This window comes from Impatiens glandulifera, chromosome 1 (assembly GCF_907164915.1).
Source record: "Impatiens glandulifera chromosome 1, dImpGla2.1, whole genome shotgun sequence".
Taxonomy (NCBI): domain Eukaryota; kingdom Viridiplantae; phylum Streptophyta; class Magnoliopsida; order Ericales; family Balsaminaceae; genus Impatiens; species Impatiens glandulifera.
The window spans coordinates 27333906-27358006 of NC_061862.1; the positions used below are offsets into that span (position 1 = coordinate 27333906).

General features: G+C 34.5%; 1 protein-coding gene across 1 annotated transcript; it reads right to left on the reverse strand.

Moving 5' to 3' along the window:
• Positions 1 to 435: 435 nt before the first annotated feature.
• Positions 436 to 9889, reverse strand: LOC124921163 (molybdopterin biosynthesis protein CNX1). The gene is made up of 13 exons (XM_047461784.1): positions 9645 to 9889; positions 9146 to 9272; positions 8552 to 8682; positions 8040 to 8141; positions 7763 to 7846; positions 7238 to 7465; positions 3592 to 3770; positions 3322 to 3426; positions 2831 to 3139; positions 1757 to 1914; positions 1411 to 1517; positions 774 to 830; positions 436 to 671 (listed from the first exon to the last, which is right to left on the reverse strand). Exons 1-13 carry the CDS (start codon positions 9834 to 9836, stop codon positions 441 to 443), a joined length of 2010 nt encoding a protein of 669 aa, XP_047317740.1. The 5' UTR covers positions 9837 to 9889; the 3' UTR covers positions 436 to 440.
• Positions 9890 to 24101: the final 14212 nt, after the last annotated feature.

Here is a 24101-nt window from a genome sequence, read left to right on the forward strand (position 1 = left end):
TTTAACAATATACAAAATTAGTTTTAAAAAATGAACATTTAAAAAGTTCAATTTCAAACTAAATCAATTTGGAAAACTCTAGAATTTGAACCCATAAACCAATCAATCAATGTCTAGTATCGTGTTTTAATTGGCTACGCACATCGTGTATGTCCAAAGTTAATAAAACATTTTAGAAACTATTATGCAAAATATCTTCACACCAAAATAAGTTGGATAAGTCAGTTGATCAAACACTAAGAGATACATTCTTAACACAGCTTGAGCCATGGAATAAGAGAGCATAAAGAGAGGCATGTCTAAAGTTTAGACAAATAGCTGATTGTACACATACATGTAAAGTTTTTTTTATTATTATTTCATTTTGTACTGGATTGGATTGGATTGGTTTGGTTTGAAATTTGAAAATGGCCCTGTTTATACATTTTTTTTCTTTCTTTCTAATGAGAACAAGAACAACCGTGTTCTTTGTTGCCAGGATAAGCCGCTTCATAGCTGCGCTGCCAGGTATCAGCAACTTGTGGTGGTGGTGTAGCTTGTGCGTGTGGAATGTGAAGAGGATGCTTCTCTGTTTTGTCCCCTTTTATCTGTTTCAATGCATGTTTGAGTGCCGGTAGCAAAGCCTCCATGCATTCCGCCACCGCATTTGGATTTCCTGGCATGTTGATGATCTACAACACAACAACAACCTCACCTATCAAACTTAGATTAGGTATTTTGGTCATTTGACCCAAATAAAATGTAAAATTATGCAGGTGAACTGAAGGTATTACCAGTGTTGATCCTCTAATACCAGCTGCTGACCGCGAAAGCATAGCAAATGGAGTTACCTGTTTCCATGTGATTGGAAAACATAAATAATTTAGCCATAACCATTTCATACTTCCCAAAAGAGAAAGATTAGACATTGCACCTCCAACTGAACAATTTATTTATGTAAAAGCAATGCATGTCTTGTCAGTCAAGGGAAAACAAAGAAACCGAAAGGATAAAATGCACCTTCAACCCAAGAGAAGCATGTAATTCTATAAATATGCAATCATGTTCAAAGCTAAACATTAAAAAAGTAACCCTTTTGTGTCAATGTCTCTCATCAATAGATAGACATTATGCTGAACTGTCAGTATATACAAAATTTTCCAACTTATTGGATTTCCTTTAGATTCTTATATATATAAAAAAATCATTTAGGTAATATAGTAAATTGAGGGGAGGTGAATTCAATAGGATTTTACCATATGTGAAAAGTGTAACAAATCAGAGTTTCATGTTTTATCAAGACAGGTTTCAATTTAGCTGCATAAAAGCTCTGAATTTCCCAATTAGTGTTTTTTTGTAGAACAGGGTTCTTTCCCTGGAGGAGGCTAGTAAATCCCGTCACCTAGTTCAACCGAGTACTTCCTTATTTACCTTGAGGCTTTCTTGCAACATCACATACAAAAGGCCTGGGGTTTCTCTCTCAATAACTTCTTTCGTAGCCTCCGGGGTGACATCTCTGGGTGTGAAACCAGTACCACCTACATTTACAAGCCATCAACCGAGGCATAAGGGAGAAAAAACCCAAGAAAAGAAATTCACATGATCTCCTTAAGCTTAGAAAAGAAATGCAAATATGGTTAGTAACAAAAAAAAATCAGGATCTGATGGTTTTGGAGAATTTGTTGGTGGATAATAGTTGATGTAACATAAAGTGGATCCTTTATTTGATATAAAGTCGTGGGTGACAGGAGAAAAAATATTCCACTCAAAAGCTCACCCAAAGTAAGAACAAGATCCATTTGGTCTATATCGCTCCATCTCCTTAAGATTTCTTTAATTTTAGGCACTTCATCCGGAACCACAGCTGTCGCTACAACTCTAGCCCCTCCCAGTTTTTCTGATGAAGAATTCACAACGGAGATGGCTCTTGGACCACTTCACATTCAAAACTCAACCAGATAAGTATATAATAAATGTAAACAGTCACTACCCAAACATGGATAATAAAACATAGTAATTAAATTATGAACAAGCTCAGAAGAGATATTTGGCATTGACAAAAGTACCTAGAGATTGCATGATCAGGTGCTTCATAACACCGCATCATAGAAAATCTTAATAACAAATTGAATATCCACTTTGATACGATTAATTAGGGCTGAACAGAAAAACTAAATGGCAATAAGGGGATCTCCCATCTTATGCATGAATAAATACCATCACATTTTCTTCAGCTATACACAAGATAGAAATGTTGCTAGCTAATTTTTTTCTGAAAGGACAAAACCATTTTATTGATCCACATTTTTGCGATGGTCGCAAAATATTGCTAGCTAATTTTTTTAGGTGCACTATGTTTCTTTGTTTGTCAGTCTAGAAGAATGGGAGATTTTTTTCTGATCATTCATAAACTAAATAGACAACAGAATAGACCAACATAATCTATTCACATTGTTTCATGTGCACATGAAACAATGTGAACAACATAGCAGAAAGTAAAGAAGTTACCTAGAAACATGTGAAACAATGAAGGTTATTCTAAAAGTGAAAGCAAAAAGGAAAATGACAAGACGAGAAGAAGAAAGAAAAAGAAAAACCTCAAATATGGTCTGTAAGTGGAGTATAGAACATGAAAAATAGAATTAGTAACCAATAATAAAATTGATTCATCTAACTAAACCATGGGTGTAAAATAATTAATAGCAGGAGATGTATCAGAATATCCATAAGCCCTGATTTGGTATCCTTCCTGTCATTCTAATTAGTGATCACTCATCAAGAACACAATCATAAAGCATTTTTTAAGGCAAGGCTAGATAGCCATTCAAGCAGCGACAGCATAAGGGAGTACCTGCGGTCAGGACCTGCTCCTGATGCAACCGTATCACTCACTGTGAGAACAGCTACTTTGTACTTAAAAACATGTGGAACATCCATAATCACCTGCTCTGGATTAGGTGCTACTGAAGAATTAACTAAATCAGCAGATACCAAGCTGTTGCTCTTCGTCAAACTGCTAAAATTAGATATTACTATGGCTGTAACAGTTGTTCCAGCAGGAATTACAGAATTTGATTCTGGCAAATGTAGCAAAGCATTTGCTGATTTCATACTTAAAAGTCGACTACTCCTCTGATTTCCAGTGCTCTCAGCAACAAATCTTTAGCCAAAAACAAAGGAAAATTTGTCAGCCAACCAAAAGTTGAGGGATGGGACGAACAGTAAAAGGTTGGACAAAAATGCCCCCTCTCCCCAGCCAAAAATAAATAAATAGAAATAATGTGAATCTGGCTAATTACAACTTATTATTAGTACCAAAGTAATATAGAACTAAATTCTCACCCGGCTATGCCTGTGGTAGCATCGACCTCCCACCTAATTGTGGCACGATGAAACTCCGGGCGAGTTGGATCTGCTTTTAAGGAGTGCTTGATTCGAACATGCACACTGCAAAAGAAAATGAAAATCAAACTATGCAATGTCAAATAGATGATGATGCACTTTCATAGTTTAAGTAGTGTTGAAAGCAGGGTAGAGCAGGATAAAAGAAATGTGGGAGTTCGTATATGGGCGGATAGCAAATCAATTCAGCTCCTTGGGACTTGCAACAACCTTGGATGATGAGGGTTTTCATGTCCTGCAAGACGGTGGATGGCTGGCACCACAAAGACATGGAAACAAACTAAACAGCTCACTGGATTCCCAGGTAATCCAAAAACAAGGATCTTCTTAGTTGCAGATTGTGTACTGATCTCAGCAAATGTGAGAGGCTTTCCTGGTCTCATCCGAACCTGGAAAAACCACAATACCAGATGAAGGCAACACCATTATCTCGTAGACATTGTGAGAGCTTCAAGAATATAATTGCCTTCATAATTGAACAATTTTACAAGTGCAAACAAAAAGCATGATCCTGCAAGCAGTGCATGCAGGCTCCACCAAGGGAGACGAGACAGATTTCCAAACAGGAAATAAAGATTGCTAGGGGTGGTGATAGGTTGATTTCCCTGCTCATGTTATCCAGATACCACAAAGGAAACTGCTAAGCCAATTACAATACTTCCAAGTAAAGAACTTCATACATGACATACCCAAACCTCTCTTTCTTCAATGTCCATTCTTTTAACCTCTGAATACCATTAGCTGTAATATTTGTGAATAAAATGCAATGTTTAACCAGCCGTTGAAAGGAGAGATAAGGTATATAAAGCACTCTTTGATATGGTTAGGGATCCTCCTTGTAGTTTAGGGAAAGGTATTATGATACAAGGGGAAATGGTTAGGGTTAATGCCCTATGGTCGAAGTATGCGGTTAGTAGTGGGTAGCAATAGAATAGTATAATAGGCTAAGTAGTTGTTATGTTGTAGTCAAGCAAAAAATTAATTGAATATACAAGGGGAAAGGGTTAGGATAATGCCCTATGGTTCTTACATTAGACCTAACCATTTCCTCTTGTATCATATTCACCCTGAAATATAACAGATTGCATCATATGAACCATTGTGAATATAACATTGCAGGCTTATGTTACGAGAGAATTTTAGGGTTAGGTTTTCTAACCCTTAATAAGTCGACGGATTGTTAACGAAGTCGGCAGGTTCGGTAATTTTGGTAATTTCGTTGTTAATAAGCTGTATTCACACAGCAGGGTTTTAGTCTGGAATAAGCTGTTACACAGCATATGAAAGTTCTTGTAGCAGTTGAGTAACTGCATTAGTTATAACAGAATAGTAACAGCTGGCCTTACCATCTGGCAAAGGAAGTTAGAGAGTCATGTAAAGGGGTGAATGATTCTGCCTTAAATACTTGCTTAACTGGAATAGAAATGACTCTTCAGGTAACCCTGATTAACTCTTCCTATTCTCATTCTGCATCTCGTCTAATCTCTTCTTTTAATTCAATCTCTTCTTCCTATCAATTGTTGATCTGCAATTATTCTCATTCTCTACTCCTCTAATCTCTCATCTTATCGGCAGTTACTAAGGTACTGTCAAACCTAGATTTCATATTGTATATGTATAGTTCTCTTAATATCATTGGTATCAGAGCGACATTCTTGGCAATATGGTGGAAACACGTATCGACGGATAGTTGAATGAAAATCATAAACATAGTCAGGCGTATGAATGAATAAAGTGCAGTGAGTTGTCAAAATGAATTTTCCAAAATTCTTTGGAGAAAATGTCGAAGATGTTGAAGACTGGATTTATGAGGCAGAAAGATTTTTTCGGGTTAACGACACACTTGAAGAAGACGAGGTTCATCTTGCGACAAGTCACATGAGGGAAAAGGCACTACGATGGCTTAGGGAACACGTGGTCATGAAAACTCTCAGCAGAGGATTGACGTGGAGAGAGCTAAAACAACTATTGCGACGTGAGTTTGGGTCATGTGTCAGGGACGATCCACGACATATACAAAAGAAAGTGCAACCAGAACCATGGAAGGTAATCGCGGAACAGTGTCAACAAATAACCGACTTGTTAAAATCATGGAGGATCGCTGATGAAATTAAAAGACAGAAACAAAAGGCCGATGAAGAAATAACAAGGCAAAAGGGGGAAAATGATCGTCAAAAATTGATAGTCGAATCCGATGAGTTACTGGAAGATGACAAGCAACCTGTAGAAAATGTTGGACAATCGACACATTCCACATTGACACATTCACAATCGATGCCTTCCCCATTGACATATTCGGCTCTAAGCAAAGACGAAACCTCTTTTAATGATGATTGTTCTAAAGTGGAAGACGCACCTCCTGTTGAAGACTGTTGTTATGGAAAAGAAATGGAGACTTCAAATACTCATGATATCAAACACGACAATCTCATTCTCGATGAAGAAATCTACGATAATTCAAGTTCTTCGATTATTTATTTGCAAGTCTCACAAGTGTACGATGACAAAGAGAATGCGAAGACAACCTAGAAGATCATTATCGGGTTGACTTGGGAGAAGTAAAATTTAAAAAAATATTTGAAGATGTTTTGGGCCTTGAAGATAGGATGTTGTCGTTTGATCCCATTTCTCAAGCATACTTAGCGCCAAGTCCAAATTGCGTCCAGATTTTGTGGTTCAAGAAATCTCAAGATGTTGGATCTTGCTTTCAGAAAATTTTATGGCATAAAACATGGATGAGATGCAAATACTTATTATGGTTTGAAGAACCACCAGATGCAGAGTTTTGCAATTGTTCTTATGCCTTACAATTGGGAGATATTTTGAAACAATTTGTGTGGTTTGAAGAGCCACCTGATACTTGGGAGTGTCAGTTAAACCTTCATTTATTATCTACAGGGGAGAATGAATCTTGGTTGGAACATGAATTTTCAAAACTTTGGTTTGTTGGAAATAAGTTGGCTTCTTCTTTTAATTGTGTTGTTTGTGGTCGAACAAATATTGAAGGGGAGGCTAATGTTACGAGGGGAAATGCAGTAGCCAATCCTCATATTCCTATCTTACAAGAGGACAGCCTTGTGGAACCAGTGGCAATTCTAGATGAGAGAATTGTTTGGAAGGATGGAGTCAGTATGGGACAATTCCTGATCAGGTGGTCTAACGCTTCAGATGATGATGCTAGCTGGGAGGAAGAGTCATGGTTGATGACAAAGTATCCTCAATTTGTGTTGACGGTGGAAGACACAACTTCTTTCAATCAACTTGTTCGTGGGCGAACAAGTGTTGATGGGGAGGCTAATGTTACGAGAGGATTTTAGGGTTAGGTTTTCTAACCCTTAATAAGTCGACGGATTGTTAACGAAGTCGGCAGGTTCGGTAATTTCGTTGTTAATAAGCTGTATTCACACAGCAGGGTTTTAGTCTGGAATAAGCTGTTACACAGCATATGAAAGTTCTTTTAGTCTGGAATAAGCTGTTACACAGCATATGAAAGTTCTTGTAGCAGTTGAGTAACTGCATTAGTTATAACAGAAGAGTAGTAACAGCTGGCCTTACCAGCTGGCAAAGGAAGTTAGAGAGTCATGTAAAGGGGTGAATGATTCTGCCTTAAATACTTGCTTAACTGGAATAGAAATGACTCTTCAGGTAACCCTGATTAACTCTTCCTATTCTCATTCTGCATCTGCATCTCGTTTAATCTTTTCTTCTAATTCAATCTCTTCTTCCTATCAATTGTTGATCTGCAATTATTCTCATTCTCTACTCCTCTAATCTCTCATTTTATCGGCAGTTACTAAGGTACTGTCAAACCTAGATTTCATATTGTATATGTATAGTTCTCTTAATATCAGCTTACCTTGTGAAAATGGACATTCCCTCTTTTCTCAAGCAAAGGTTTCACAAAATCCCTATCGCCCATTGAAACTCCCCCCGAAGTTAAGAGGATGTCAATTTCACTTGAAAAGGCACGATCCAAAATCTTGTCAATCTTTTCTTCATCATCACATCCTATACCAAGGTCAAGAACTTTGCAGTGCATCTGCAGTGCAGCAGCGAGTAGCATCGAAGAATTGGAGTCCCTAATCTGTTGAAAGGCATTAAAAGCTCAATAGATGATTTTATGCCAATAATGGATGCCCAATTGTAACAACACTACATTATGTTCTTATATTAGATAACTAACAGTTGGAAAATAGGCATACATGGATTACTGAACTAAAAAACTATCAAACAGATATTTGAGTAGCTGTCAAAATTTTGAAAGATGAGATTCTTAAGTGACTCACATTGCAAGGAGCTTATTCTATTTTAAATAGCAAGACAGTTGAAAATGACAATGTCACCCAGGGTGATGGTTAGTGAACTTAATATGTTGGCATACCTGACCACGGCCTAAGTGTTTAGTTGATGGTTCCACAAGCTCGTCTCCGGTAGAAAGCACACCAATGGTGGGAAGAGGATATACCTGCATAAGGGACACAAATCAGCTTCTCAAAATATTCAAGAGAAGATACTAATATTCAGAGCGTAAAATGTAAAAGATTTCTTTGTGAATTCACAAATAGCCCAGATGTTCCATCCTAAAGCTTACTTTCCATTTTTTTGTTGGTAGTTTTATAGGGGGGCATACCCAAAGAAGAAAGGATTAAGAAAGATACCTTGACCATCATCACACCAACAGTAGCCAATAGGCCAATTTCAGCAACACCTATTTGGTCCCCAGATTTTAATACAACAGCATCTTTCTCTATATCACAACCCTGGTCAGAAAAAATTACCATTTTTTAGACTTGGTACATGCAAGCAATGGGAAGTTACAAAAGGGTGTCCAACTTGGGAAGAAGAAAACCCTAAAAAGTTACAAGTAGATGGTTCACATGAGCTTTTTCTGCTTTTGTTATAAAGAAAACCTTGTACTCAGAGTGATAAAGTGTAAGTTTAGCATTAATGAGGGGCTACAGGAAATGGAGCAACAAGACACTCCATTTAAGCAACCCTATGGTAGATACATACATTGTGTAAGCAAAAGTTCACTCATATATATGATCACATTTGGGAAAAGAAACATGTGTTCAAAACCTATTCTTGGGATTTTGTAAAATTTGGACAGTGAGAAATTATTTGAACATGACTGAAGTTGATGATACTTGGTGAACGTAACAAATCATACCACATGACGAATATCTACCCCCTTTCTAGTTTGTATCAACACTTTGACCCGCTTTGACTCAGTAGAGGAAGTTGGTAGTGGTTCAGTATCCTCCACTTGAACAACTGCATCAGCACCATCAGGTATTGGTCCTGTTGAATTAATAGGAGAAGCCATTGACAAATAAAATTAATTTCTTCGCCTTAAAGTGACAACGCTCAGAATACAATTCAAGTGTGTCACGGGAATTTCCTCCACCGTGTTTATAATGCAGATGAAGAACTTGATTATTTTGTACAGTATCTTCTCATCACTTTAAACCAACGGAAATATTATTTGATGAGCAGATACTGTACAAAATAAACCAACGGAAATATTATTTGATGAAATGTTGAAACAAACAAAGAGCTGTTAGCAAAATATGACAAGCATTTTGAACAAGGAAGAGGGACAAGTAGTATTTGACAAAGCAGACACAAATACAGGTTCATATTTGAAGTAATTCATCGGTAAATGGACTACGAAGCACACAGAATAGGTGGATATGAGTAGATTTTTTAATTCCATTGTGTGTTTCATTTAAGTTGGTGAATTATGATTAATGAGTAGACTCACCTCCTGTTGTTACATAAGCAACAGTTCCAGGAACAACAAGTGCATCAATTCCATCATTTCCTGCTCTTGACTCGGTAATAATAGGGTATTCACCAGGCCCATCTGCAGCAACTACTGCATAGCCATCCTGCCAAATGAGTGAGAATGAGTAAGCCTAAGCTCATAATGAGGTAAACTTTCAAAACAATCCTGGTCCATTAACATTGATTTCTAGCATTTTTATCCAAACAACTAAATGTCACCACCACAAAAGAAAGATAAAAAGCAAATTGACTAAAACATAAGAACTTCAATCATATAAAACATAATTCGTAGCAACCTTGTCACCTTGGATTGTAATCAAATATCTTGAAAACCAAGCAAATTAAGAAATTTCCTGTAAACATAGACGCATATAGAGTCCATGTAGTCACACTACGGAGTACTGACAAGCATTGACTAATAAATACACGTGGGTGTATCTAGATATGTAGATAGAATAGAGAGTAAGAATGAATACCTTAATTGAGGCGGGATAAGGGGGAAGAGGATCAGGAGCTCGAACGTCTTCGACTAATACTTTATTGAGTGCTTCGTGGAGGGGTACTGTGACAGGTGGGAGTCGCTGAGAAACACTAAGAACAATCTGCAGAGCCTCGTCAACGGAAATCATCCCCTTAGGTTGGGAGTGGCAGATGGCGATTTCCGCCATTGAAGTTTCTGCCGGCTGCCCAGGTGAAGAATAGGGATGAAAGTAAAGAAACCAGTTGAGAATTGAGCAGAATGAGTTTATTTATATAATGAATCATTCTGAGAGTGGTCCAGCGATGGAGGAAGAGAGAGGGAGTGAGATTTTTTTTACTCTAAACAGTGATTATTATTTGTAAATTTCGCATTTACTTTTGATAAAAAAAAAATAGAATCAAGACAATTAAAGTATGTATTTTAGAAATAGACACTTTAACCCATCTTTAAAAATTACCTAAAAATATAGGTGTTTGCCTCTAACCAAACTTTCTTGATAATAACGCTAACGCTAATTTGGTAATATAACGTGACAATATAACGTGATAACTTTAAGTTAACAATGATTAAAAATTTATAAAATATTTTTCATTTTCAAAATAAATAATTTTTTAATATTTTTAATTATTATTTCAAAAATATAAACGGAGATAAATTATAAAAAATAATCAACTCAATAATAGAAGAAGGAAAAATAAAAGACATAAATCCTATAAAAAAAATCTTTTTTAACATAAAGAAAAAAACGTTGTAGAATGAAAACAGATGAAACTAAAACCTTACCCTACTTATGTTTCTCATTTTATGAACTCCAATAGTTTCTTCAAAATCTCATCAACAAACAATTTCACTCAAATATCAGATAATATTTTCTCATTCATCCTCCTACGGACATTTCGTGGTAGCATCAGCGCATTCTAAGCCTCGTACTCTTTTAAATCTCCAATCATCATGTCAATCAGTTTCTGTAAAACTATGATGGAAGGAGGCGTGACAATCAAAGGCAGTTGCTCCGACATCCTCATATCATTATCATGTGAAACAAACAATTTAGTTCACATATTCAAGTGTTCATTATTCCACATCATTACACTAATTTTCCGTAGCCGTTGCAGCATGAACGACACAGTGTTGGTAATATTATCTCGTAAAAAATTACACGTAAATAATATATGAATACAATAAAAGGATAATACAACAGATACAATAGATTATGTAATGAGATGAAAAAATGTCTTTTCGTTTGCTCCGAGGCCTGTGAAACACAGTTCCCTTAAAACAGTTTCACCGTCTCCCGTTTGTGCTGGAGAGTTTCGTCGGTGGCTGCTTCCCAGGGTACAACGGAACCTATAATGATTTAGCACAGAAAAACCACTACAACAGCGAACTAAACAAAAGTACCTGAATCACAATCACCGGGTTTCGCACAGAAATGATCGAGTCAAGAAACTCAAAGAACGCTCACAAGAACACTCACAAGAATACTCACAAAAACAAGGAAAGACTTTAGAATTCTAGAAAGAGAATTGATAAGATAATGTGTGGAGAGGAATACAATGTGAAGGGATATTTATAGTTGAAAATTAAACTCATAATCAATTCTTTAATCCAACGGTCACTAATCCATCATCCATTCATCCAACGGTTATCGTTGCTTGCCTTTTCATCATCTTTGCAAGTTACATCCTACAATAAATATTTTGTAGTTCAATGGCAATTAACATCATTTGTTAATTGCCTCATTCAAGACATTTATGTTAATTGTAACAATTAACAAATTTAATTCACAATGAATTTGATGTGAATTTCATTTGGATGAAATTTCACCTTAATTTACATTTGAATTTCATGTGAATTTCATTTGGATTAATTTCACTTTAATTCACATTTGAATTTCATGTGAATTTCATTTGGATTAATTTCACTTTAATTCACATTTGAATTTCATGTGAATTTCATTTGGATTAATTTCACACTTAATTCACATTTGAATTTGGTGTGAATTTCATTAGCCCAAATATCATTTCCATTTAATTAATGGAATTAGTTTAATTCCAACAATCCCCTACATTAATGGAAATTGAAAGATTAACCTGGTGAAAGGTTTAACAGTTGAATTTTACATAGGATAGGTAGGTGCAACCCTTTGAACCTTCCCTTATGAAAGTATATAACTTTACTAGCCGATTAGTAGACTCGATGTGCTTGAACTATTCTGCCTTTTGTGTAAACGATTACACACTTTCACATAAAAATCTTCCTGATACATGTTAGTTCTCATGATTGTGTTCGTTTTGGCCATGAACACTCGCCTGGTTCAGTGAGAGGGTTTAGAATTGAGCCGTACAATTCTTTCGAAGCGGCCCCACTTCTCTCTCACATAGGTGATCTCTTTATTCATAAAGAATCATTAAAAGCATGTGTGCTTATCCTTTCCCGAAATGCTATTTTATTGTAGGATTTTTTACCCATAGCAATCTACCAAGTTTAGTACAATTAGGTTGTCCCATTGAACCTAGTTCTTGGGATCTTCAGTCATCATAGGTTGGGTTTCCCTTCATACTAACTTATTGTAGGCTTAAGTCCCATTCCTTGTGAGGACTTTAACACCAACTCTCTATTTAACCCTTTAGTTAGCGGATCCGCAATATTATCTTTTGATTTTACGTAATCAATTGAGATAATTCCAGTAGAGAGTAATTGTCTAATGGTATTATGTCTACGACGTATATGTCTAGACTTACCATTATACATATGACTCTTAGCTCGTCCAATCGCAGATTGACTATCACAATGAATAGAAATTGCTGGTACAGGCTTAGACCATATTGGAATATCTTCTAAGAATAGACGTAGCCATTCAGCTTCTTCACCACATTTGTCAAGAGCTATAAATTCAGATTCCATCGTGGATCTAGCAATAACAGTTTGTTTAGAAGATTTCCAAGATATAGCTGCACTTCCAAGTGTAAATACATATCCACTTGTTGACTTAGAGTCTTTCATATCTGAAATCCAATTAGCATCAGTGTACCCTTCGATAACAGCAGGATGTCTCGTGTAGTGCAGACCATAATCACGAGTATTTCTTAAATACCTAAGTAATCGTACAATGGCTTTCCAATGATTATTACCCGGATTACTCGTGTATCTACTTAGTTTGCTTACTACATAGGCTATATCTGGTCTTGTACAACTCATTAAGTACATTAGACTCCCAATTATTCGAGAATATTCTAATTGAGAAACACTCTCTCCGCGATTTTTAGATAGATGTTGACTCGTATCTATCGGAGTCTTAGCCAATGTAGAATCATCCTTGTTAAATTTTTCGAGGATTTTATCCACATAATGTGATTGACTTAGAACTATCCCTTCCGATGTTCTAATCACTTTGATTCCAAGAATCACATCAGCCAATCCCATATCTTTCATGTCAAATTTTGAATTTAACATATCTTTAGTGGATTTAACCATTTTATCATTACTTCCAATGATAAGTATGTCATCTACATAAAGACATAAAATGACGTAACCATTTTTTGTGTCTTTAATATAAATACATTTATCACATTCATTGATCTTAAATCCACTTGAGATCATAGCATGATCAAATTTCTCATGCCATTGTTTTGGAGCTTGTTTTAAGCCATACAATGACTTAACCAATTTACAAACTTTACTTTCTTGCCCTTGAGAAGAAAACCCTTGAGGTTGATCTATGTAAATTTCTTCTTCCAAGTCTCCATTTAAGAAAGCTGTTTTTACGTCCATTTGATGAACTTCTAGATTACGCAAAGAAGCAATCGCAAAAATCAATCGAATAGAAGTTATTCTCGTAACTAGAGAATATGTATCAAAATAATCAAGACCTTCTCGTTGGCGATATCCTTTTACCACCAGTCTTGCCTTATATTTATCAATTGATCCATCAGTTTTTATTTTCCTTTTGAAAATCCATCGGCAGTCTAGTGGTTTATTTCCCGGAGGCAGATCCACTAGTTCCCATGTATGGTTTTGTAAGATAGATTTTATCTCACTATTAATTGCCTCTTTCCATTGAGGCCCTTCAGACGAGTTAATTGCCTCATTATATGTTTGAGGTTCACTTTCCATCATGAAAGTAATAAAATCTGGACCAAATGATTTTTCGGTTCTAGCTCGTTTACTTCGTCTAAGTTCAACCTCAACTTCATTCTCCTTTTCTTGTTCATCTAGTTCAAGAAATCTTTTTGGAGAACGTTGTTCTTCATTAGACTTATATGGAAGTACATGTTCAAAGAACGATGCATTTCTCGATTCCATTATCGTATTCTTATGAATATCCGGAATGTCTAATTTAAACACAAGAAAGCGATAAGCACTACTGTTATGTGCATATCCAATAAATATACAATCAACAGTTTTTGGTCCAACTTTCACCTTTTTAGGTAATGGTACGGCTACCTTAGCTAGACACCCCCACATTCGTAAGTATTCATATGATGGTTTTCTTTCATGCCATAATTCATATGGACTCTTATCTAGCTTCTTTCGTGGAACCTTATTTAAAAGGTAATTAGCTGTCAAAATAGTTTCTCCCCACATGTTCTGTGGTAGACCAGAACTTAATAGAAGTGAATTCATCATTTCTTTTAATGTTCTATTTTTCCTCTCAGCCGTACCATTTTGCTGAGGAGAATAAGGTGTTGTCGTCTCATGGATTATACCATGTTGAGCACATAGCTCGGCAAAAGGTGATTCATATTCACCTCCTCTATCACTTCTTAACACCTTGATCTTTTTACCAAGTTGGTTTTCAACCTCATTTTTATAGAGAGTGAATTTCTCTATGGCTTCATCTTTACTTTTAAGAATATACACATAACAATATTTTGTGTTATCATCAATAAAAGTAATGAAATATTTTCCTCCACCACGTGTTGGTGTTCCTTTTAAATCACACACATCTGTATGAATTAAATCAAACGGTCTATTACTTCTTTCAACGTTTCGAAAGGATGATCTCGTCAATTTCGCTTCAACACAAATTTCACACTTGTGTTTCTTATTAATTTCGAATGTAGGTATACTATTCAGTTTTATTAATCGATGCATCGAATCATAATTAATATGACCTAGTCTACCATGCCATAAAATGGAAGACTCCAACAAATAAATAGAAGACTTATTCTTTTCATTCATACTTGGCTTAACTGCCATTACATTTAGCTTAAAAAGCCCATCAGTAGCATAACCTCTACCTACAAACATTCCACCTTTGGATAAAATAATTTTATCCGACTCAATCACAATTCTAAAACCATGCTTACTTAGAAGAGATCCGGATATCAAATTTTTCTGAATCTCCGGAACATACAACACATTAGTCAATGTTAAATCTTTCCCTGAAGACAACCTTAACACCACTTTTCCTTCATCTTGTATGTCAGAAGTGGCAGAATTCCCCATGAACAGTTTTTCACCATTCTTCACTTCTTCGAGGCTTGAAAATACTTCTTTGTTGGAGCAAACATGTCTTGTTGCTCCTGTGTCAACCCACCATTCTCGTGGATTAGACCCCACCAAGTTAACCTCAGATATCACCGCACATAGATCCATGTCCGATAATCCTTGAGTCAAGTTAGCCTCTCGAACTCTTCTCGGCTTCTTGCAATCGGAAGATTTATGTCCCATACCATTGCAATTGAAACACTTGCCCGTGAACTTCTTAGAAATTCCTCCTTTAGGATTAAGGCTCCGGTTTTTGACAAAAGAATTGTGTTTCTTCTTGTCTTTACCATGCTCAACCACATTTGCTTTAGCCACATGTTGACTAAAGTATTTCTTTGAGGCGCTTTTATTTTCCTCTTCAATGCGTAGACGAATCACCAATTCTTCTACGTTCATCTCCTTTCGCTTGTGCTTAAGGTAGTTCTTGAAATCGTTCCAAGACGGTGGCAACTTCTCAATAATAGCAGCCACTTGGAAAGTTTCTCCCAAAATCATGCCCTCAGCATAAATTTCGTGCAAAATAACTTGGATCTCTTGAACTTGTTTAATGACCGGTCTTGAATCTACCATTTTGTAGTCCAAAAATCGACCGACCATAAACTTTTTTCACCCGCATCTTTTGTTTTGTACTTACGTTCAAGAGATTGCCATAGTTCTTTGGCCGTATTCTTCTCACTGTACACATTGTACAATGAATCTGATAAGCCATTCAACACGTAATTTCTACATAAAAAATCTAAATGGTGCCAAGCATCAATGGCCGAAGTCGCGTGCACATCAACTTTCGGATGCACGTTTGCATCCGACGATGAAGTCACGTTTGGCTCATCGATTTTGGGAGTGGGAGGATCCTCCGTGAGGAATCGCGCAAGACTTAGGGTCGTGAGGTAGAAGAACATCTTCTGTTGCCATCTCTTAAAGTTTGAGCCATCAAACTTTTCTGGCTTATCCAGATGGTTAGCTGGAACTAGCATCCTCATGTTAGAAGCAGGTGTTTCGGTAGTCATTTCTGAATCACAAAACCAGAAACGTGTAAGAATCTGAGATAAGTAATATTTGCTAACTGTTTTAAGATTGTTGGTAATATTATCTCGTAAAAAATTACACGTAAATAATATATGAATACAATAAAAGGATAATACAACGGATACAATAGATTATGTAATGAGATGAAAAAATGTCTTCTCGTTTGCTCCGAGGCCTGTGAAACACAGTTCCCTTAAAACAGTTTCACCGTCTCCCGTTTGTGCTGGAGAGTTTCGTCGGTGGCTGCTTCCCAGGGTACAACGGAACCTGTAATGATTTAGCACAGAAAAACCACTACAACAGCGAACTAGACAAAAGTACCTGAATCACAATCACCGGGTTTCGCACAGAAATGATCGAGTCAAGAAACTCAAAGAACGCTCATAAGAACACTCACAAGAATACTCACAAGAACAAGGAAAGATTTTAGAATTCTAGAGAGAGAATTGATAAGATAATGTGTGGAGAGGAATACAATGTGAAGGGATATTTATAGTTGAAAATTAAACTCATAATCAATTCTTTAATCCAACGGTCACTAATCCATCATCCATTCATCCAACGGTTATCGTTGTTTGCCTTTTCATCATCTTTGCAAGTTACATCCTACAATAAATATTTTGTAGTTACAATGACAATTAACATCATTTGTTAATTGCCTCATTCAAGACATTTATGTTAATTGTAACAATTAACAAATTTAATTCATAATGAATTTGATGTGAATTTCATTTGGATGAAATTTCACCTTAATTTACATTTGAATTTCATGTGAATTTCATTTGGATTAATTTCACTTTAATTCACATTTGAATTTCATGTGAATTTCATTTGGATTAATTTCACTTTAATTCACATTTGAATTTCATATGAATTTCATTTGGATTAATTTCACACTTAATTCACATTTGAATTTGGTGTGAATTTCATTAGCCCAAATATCATTTCCATTTAATTAATGGAATTAGTTTAATTCCAACACACAGATAGGGGTTCAATCTCTTCAAAATCTCTAATCGGATTTTGAAGTCAATTGGATTCTTGAAAACATCAATCTTCTTCTTCAACGTATTGTACGTAAATTGAGTTTTTATCGCCATCAATGTATGTAGACTTTATTTTAGGAAATAAATATCGTATTTAAAAAATACCCAAAAAGTACAAGTGGTTACTTCCGACCAAATTTTTAGCAAAACAAAAGACATAAACTATATAAACAATTTTTTCAACAGAAATAAAGAACGTCGAAGAATGAAAAAAAGATTAAACCAAAACTTTACACTACTTCAGTTTTCGATTTTATGCACTCCGGTAGTTTCTTCAAAGTCTCATCAATAAATATTTTCAAAGAAATATCATATAGTATTGTCTCATGCATCCTCTTAAGGACATTACGCTCCCGCAACGGAGAATTCAAAGTCTCAAGCTCTCCATGTCAATCGGATTCTATAAAATTGAAATGGGAGGATGTGTCAATAAGAGACAGTTGCTCAACAATCCACATATCTTAATGTGAAACAAACAAATTGATACAAACATTCAAGAGTCCATTCTTTCACATCATTACACTGTTTTTCGTCGTCGTTGTTGCCTGAGTGACACATTTAGGGCCCCAATCTTTTCCTAATCTCCACTCGGATTGAAGTCATGAATTATTAATCTATCAATCTTCTTCTTTGGCATATTGTAAAGTCTGCAGACTATATTTTAAAAAGTTAGACACTTTACTCTCGTATTTTAAAAAAAAAATACCTAAAAAGGGTACATGTGTTTATCTCCAACCAAATTTCTGGTGACCTGTGCTGACGTGGTAGTATGACATGACAACTTTTTAAGTTAACAGTAATTATAAAATTTGTAAAATATTTTTTGATTAATAATGTTTTTTTTTCAAAACTGTAAAAACAGATAAATCAAAAAGGCAATATATTCTTCAACTAAATGGTTGAAGAAGTAAAAGAAAAAGACATAAACCATATAATGAATCTTTTCAACAAACAGAAAGAATGTTGAAGAATGAAAATATGTGAAACTAAAATTCTACCCTACTTCCGTTTATGATTCTATGCACTCTAGTAGTTTCTTCAAAATCACATCAGCAAACAATTTCACTCAAATATCATAAAGTATTTCCTCATTCATTTTTCTAAGGACAATATGTGGTTGCATCATGCATTTGGAGCATCAAGCTCTTTAAAATCCACAATCATAATATCAATCAGGTTCTGTAAAACTGCAATGATAAGAGGCATGTCAATCGAATGCAGTTGCTCCGCGATTCACGTATCATCATCATGTGAAGCAAATAACTTGGTACATATATTCAAAAGGTCATTCTTCCACATGATTACACAGTTTTTTCGCCGTCGTTGCCGCTTGAGCGGCGCATTTGAGCCTCAATCTCTTCAAAATCTTCATTCGGATTGAAGTCAATTGGATTATTAAAAACATCAATCTTTTTATTTCAGCGTACTATACCTAAAATGAGTTTTTATCGTCGTACTATACGTAAAATGAGTTTTTTTCGACGTACTATAAATAAAGTCTGCAGACCATGTTTTAGGAAATAAACACTTTATCCATCGTATTTAAAAAATAACCAAAAAAATAAATGTGTTTACCTATGACCATATTTTTAGTGATCAGCACTTGTGTGCCAATACATGACAACTTTAATCAACAGTGATTAAAAAATTGTAAAAGATTTATGTTCTAAAAAAATCCTTTAATATTTTTTATTTTTATTTTTAAAAGGGTAAAAAAAGATCAATTAAAAAAGCAATATATATTCTTCAACTAAGTCACAACAGAAGATATATAAACCCTATAATGAATCTTTTTAACAAAAAGAAACAACGTTGAAGAAAAAATTTGTAAAATATTTTCCGATTTCAAAATAATTAATTTTTTGATATTTTTTATTATTATTTTTAAAAATATAAAAAGAGATAAATAAAAAAGAATAAATAATTCTTCAACTCAATAGTAGAAGAAGACAAAATTAAAAGAGATGAAATTAAAACCCTGCCCTACTTCCGTTTTTTATTTTATGAACTCTGATAGTTTTTTCAAAGTCTCATTAGTAAACAATTTTAATTTAATATCATATAATTTTCTCAATAATCTTTCTACGGACATTTCGCAACCAAATAGGCGTATTTGGAGCCTCAAACTCTTCAAAATCCCCAATTATCATATAATCGAATTTTATAAAACTACAATGTGAGGAAATATGTCAATCAGAGGCAGTTGCTCCGCCATCCACATATCATCATCATGTGAAACAAATAATTTGGTTCACACATTCAAGTATTGTGGAATTGGGCCTAGGAGTTTTGAGACCCAATTTAGTGTGCATAAATGTTAGGTACAAAAGAAGGAAAGAATTCATATATATTATATTATATAGAGATAAAATAATATCTTTTAAAAGGAAAAGAATATTTATATATATTATATATAATATAATATAGAGAGATAATGATTATTTTCTAATTATGAATTCCAATATTTTAAAATACGCAATTTGACCGCCGGTCCAATCGGCCGGACCGTGAAACGGGTGATTAATCGTATCGGTTGTTGACTTCAATATGTGAACCTTACGAACCGGTCAAGATCCGATTAGACCGGACGGTTCGGACAGAAAACTGATCCCGAAATTCCCGGATGGAAAGGTTAGTCCAATTCTATTTCTTTTCTCTCTCAAAACACCAAAATTTCAATCTGATTATGAATCTTCTTGAGGAATATAATTCTTATACGTTCAGTTTTCTCCTCTTCCTCGCCTCCATCAACCACACCGTGTAAAAAATAACTGAATTAAAAGACGGGCATTCGGTGTTTTGGTTCCTTCGACCACGATTGAAACCTGAGGGTTTGAGGAACATACCGTAAAGGAGACATGATGCGGCGAGTCCAGCGGAGGCGTGAAGTCAACTGCCTCGACAAATCCATCATCGAAATAGGGGCAAACATCAGCGGTGTTGGACGAAATCTAACGAATCTAGTACAACGGTAGCACTAGTAGGACACCGTGGAAGGGTTGGGTCTCAAAATACATATCTAAAAAGTGAAACATGTTAGAAAACAATTATCGTCAACAATTTCGGTGAGTAGGGTTTGTGGCGTTGGATAGGGTTTGTGGTGAATGAGAGTGTATGGTTGAATTTCGACATTTAATTTATTTGAATTTGGTAAGATACAAGCTGCCTTGATGTATATTTGATTTTCCAACTCCTCTTCTTCTGAAATTGCTTTAAATTTTGATTATTTCAGACCTTGATTGAAATTTGCATTTCATAATTCCCCATTCATTAGTACTTAGCTTTCGAAGACATGCAATAATGGTGAAATCAGTTTGTTTCTGCATTTTGTTGTTGTCGCTACTGCCAGTAATCCTTGTCCACAGTTCGAAACAATCAACAACGACTTATCGCATTAGCTGGTTCGCCTGTTCAAACTTGAAATCTTATTATCATTTGATCAATAAAGGTTTCTTTTCCTGTTCAAATAATCAAAAATTTCTTTCTTGATGTATATTTATACAAAGAAAAGAAGAGAAGAGAAAGAGAAAGATGTGATAATGTACCTGGTTTGACCGGTGGTTCATCCGGTTGGACCTGTCGAACCGGAATTCATCAAAACAACTAGTTTGATCACCGGAACAGTTTTCAAAATTGATGAATTTTAAAAGCCTATATATATTTAAATTATAAACGAGTTGTATAGTGTGGTGAGACTAAAACCTAGAACATACAAAGAGTTAGAATTTGTAATTATAACTTTATTGAATCGGTTCTCTGAAAGCAGGACGTAGGATATTGTTGATCCAAAACTGGGGTATAACTCTTGTGTCGTTATTCTATTTATTATTTGTTTTTACCTTATTGTTCTACATCCATTACGATTGCTATATTTCCGTTTTTCATTCTTCGGGTGATAGTTTTTACAACAAGTATCTATTTTCCACTTCATTACACTATTTTTCTGTCGTCGTTGTCGCTAGAGCAACGCATTTATGGTTCAATCTCTTCAAAATCTCCATTCGAATTAAAGTCAATTGGATTCTTGAAAACGAAAATCTTGTTCTTTTTGGGCATATTGTACGTAAAATGAGTCTCTATCGCTTTCAATGTTTGTAGATGGTTCTTTAGGAAATAAAAATTTTACCCCCATATTTAAAAATTACCCCCAAAAAATACATGTGTTTACCTTCGACCAAATTTCCACTGAATAGCACTAACGTGGTAGTACGACGTGGCAACTTTAAGTCAACAATGATTAAAAAATTTGTAAAATGTTTTTCGATTCTGAAAATAAATAATCCTTTGATATTTTTTATTATTATTTTCAATAGTGTAAAAGGAGATAAATTGAAAAATAAATATATTTTTAATTAAATTGTTAAAAAGGCAAAGCAAAAGATATAAACTCTATAAGGAATCTTTTTTCAACAGAAAGAAAGAACGTTAAAAATTGAAAAAAGATGAACTCAAAACTCTACCCTATTTTCGTTTCTAATTTTATGCACTCTTGTAGTTTTTTCCAAGTCTCATTAGTAAACAATTTCACACAAATATTAGATAATATTTTCCTCATTCATCCTCCTAAGGACATTTCGCGACCGCATTAGCGCATTTAGAGCATCAAGCTCTTCAAAATCTCCAATTATCATGTCAATCGGATTTTGTAAAACTACAATGCAAGGAGGCATGTCAATCAGAGGCGGTTGCTCCAACATCCACATATCATCATAATGTGAAGCGGACAAATTAATAAACATTCAAGAGTCCATTCTTCCACATTATTACATTGTTTTCATATTGCCTCTACCATCTAAGCGATGCATTTAGGGCATCAATCTCTTCAAAATCTCCAGTCGGATTGAAATCAATTGAATTTTTGACAACATTAATCTTTTTCTTCTTCGGTGTACTATACGTAAAATAAGTATTTATCGTCATCAAAGTCTTCAAACTGTGATTTAGAAAATATATATTTTACCCCTATTTAAAAAATACCCAAAAGAGTACATTATTTATCTTCGGCCAAATCTTCGGTGACCAGCGTTGAAATGGTAGTATGACGTAGCAATATGACGTGATAACTTTAAGTCAACAATGATTAAAAAATTTGTAAAATCTTTTCCGATTCCTAAATAAATTATTTTATGATATTTATTATTATTATTTTCAAAAGAGTAAAAGGAGATAAATCAAAAAAGGAATATATATTCTTAAACTCAATGGTAGAAGTCAAAGTAAAAGACACACTAGTAAAAAAAAAGGTCAATATCAACGGGTTTTTTCGTTGATATTGAACTAATAACGGTTAGTATTGAGTAATAGCAACCGTTCAAAAAGCAGTTGACATCCGTTAGTAGAGCCTCCATAATCATTGCTCAAACATGAAATATCAACCATTTTGGGGCGGTTGTAAATACTCAATAACAACCGTTTTTTGGGCGGTTATTATTAAGCAATATAAATCGTTTTAAAGGTTGTTGTCATTACTCAATATCAACGGTCCTAAAAACTGTTGTTATTAAATAATATCAACCGTTTTGTAAACTGTTACTATTTAGCAATATCAACCATTATAAAGACGGTTGTCATTTTAAATATATTGTTAATAATCAATATCAACCATTTTGTAAAATGTTATTATTAAGCAATAACAACTATTTTAAAATACGCTTGTTATTACTTAATATTAATCGCTATAAAAAATGGTTGTAATTACTCAATAATTACTAAAAAAAAAAGGTGACACTTATTTATGCGCCGGTAACAATAATTTAAGCATCGCCAAAATTTATTTTATTTTTGATTTTTTAAATAAAAGAATAATCATTATAATAAATATTTAAGAAATTATTTAAATTGAAATTTTAAATAATAATAAAAAAAAAGAGATTATTTAAGAGATTAAATATTTTTTTATAATAATATCTCATCAAATCATACATACTTAACTAAAAAAGAACATTAACTAAATGATTACAAGTTCTAATAATTTTGTAGGAAAGCCTGAATCTCTAAAAAAAATTATAATAGATTTCCAATTTTTCAAGCCTTTTTTCTCCTGCAAAGAAACAAATCTTGATAAATTCATCTTTAAACAAAATATATCAATTAAGATCACAAATATTCTAAATTTCTGACATCTGGACATACCATAAAAAGGACAGATATACACGATGAAGAAGAATACCTATACGATGGAGAAGAGTGTTATATAAATTAGATTCTATAATTTGGATCAAGATCTAGAAAATAAGTTGGATCATAATGCGGAAAATGTCTTAAGCTATGATGATTTTTAATGAGATTCTAATAATAACAAAATACTATATTTTAAATAGGGTAATAAATAGGAAATGAGAGAATCGGTCTTTACCAGTAAATAAGCACTAAATGGACTGCCAAACACGAAAAGAAAGCCACCCAATCCTTTGAGAACGATAGCAGCAGCTACAAAATGGCTAACCTGAATTGAAGAAGGGACTCCTTTGGTAAAGAAGCAAATACAAAACAGTAATTTTTATTTTGAATGGTAAAGAATAGAAAAGACATTGATGTCTCACTCACATCAATCTTTATTGTCACATCTCCCAAATTGGAAGTCAGTTACCTTTGCTAAATCCTTAGCTGTAGGGCCACCATCAGTACCAAATTCATTGTACCTATACAAAGTTGCTTTACAACTTCAGAACCAAACATGGGTAAACTTGTTTTTTTCTTTTGTAACCAGGGTAGGGAAGGGCAAATTTTCTCGCACCTTGACTAATATCTGGAGGAGATTAGCACAACAACCAAACATGGGTAGACTACAAGTAAATACGTGCACATGAATTTTCCTAACCTTTGAAGAATAAAAATAGATGAAACTAGAACTCTACCCTACTTTCATTTCTAATTGTATTCACTTC

Excerpts from the sequence above, each read along its gene's own strand:
- LOC124921163 (XM_047461784.1), bottom strand. The coding sequence starts at position 9,836 with ATGGCGGAAATCGCCATCTGCCACTCCCAACCTAAGGGGATGATTTCC. Across the intron at positions 7,847-8,039 it reads TTGGTGTGATGATGGTCAAG|GTATATCCTCTTCCCACCAT; the intron begins GTATCTTTCTTA and ends TCCCTTATGCAG. Across the intron at positions 1,915-2,830 it reads GGAGCAGGTCCTGACCGCAG|TGGTCCAAGAGCCATCTCCG; the intron begins GTACTCCCTTAT and ends TTGAATGTGAAG.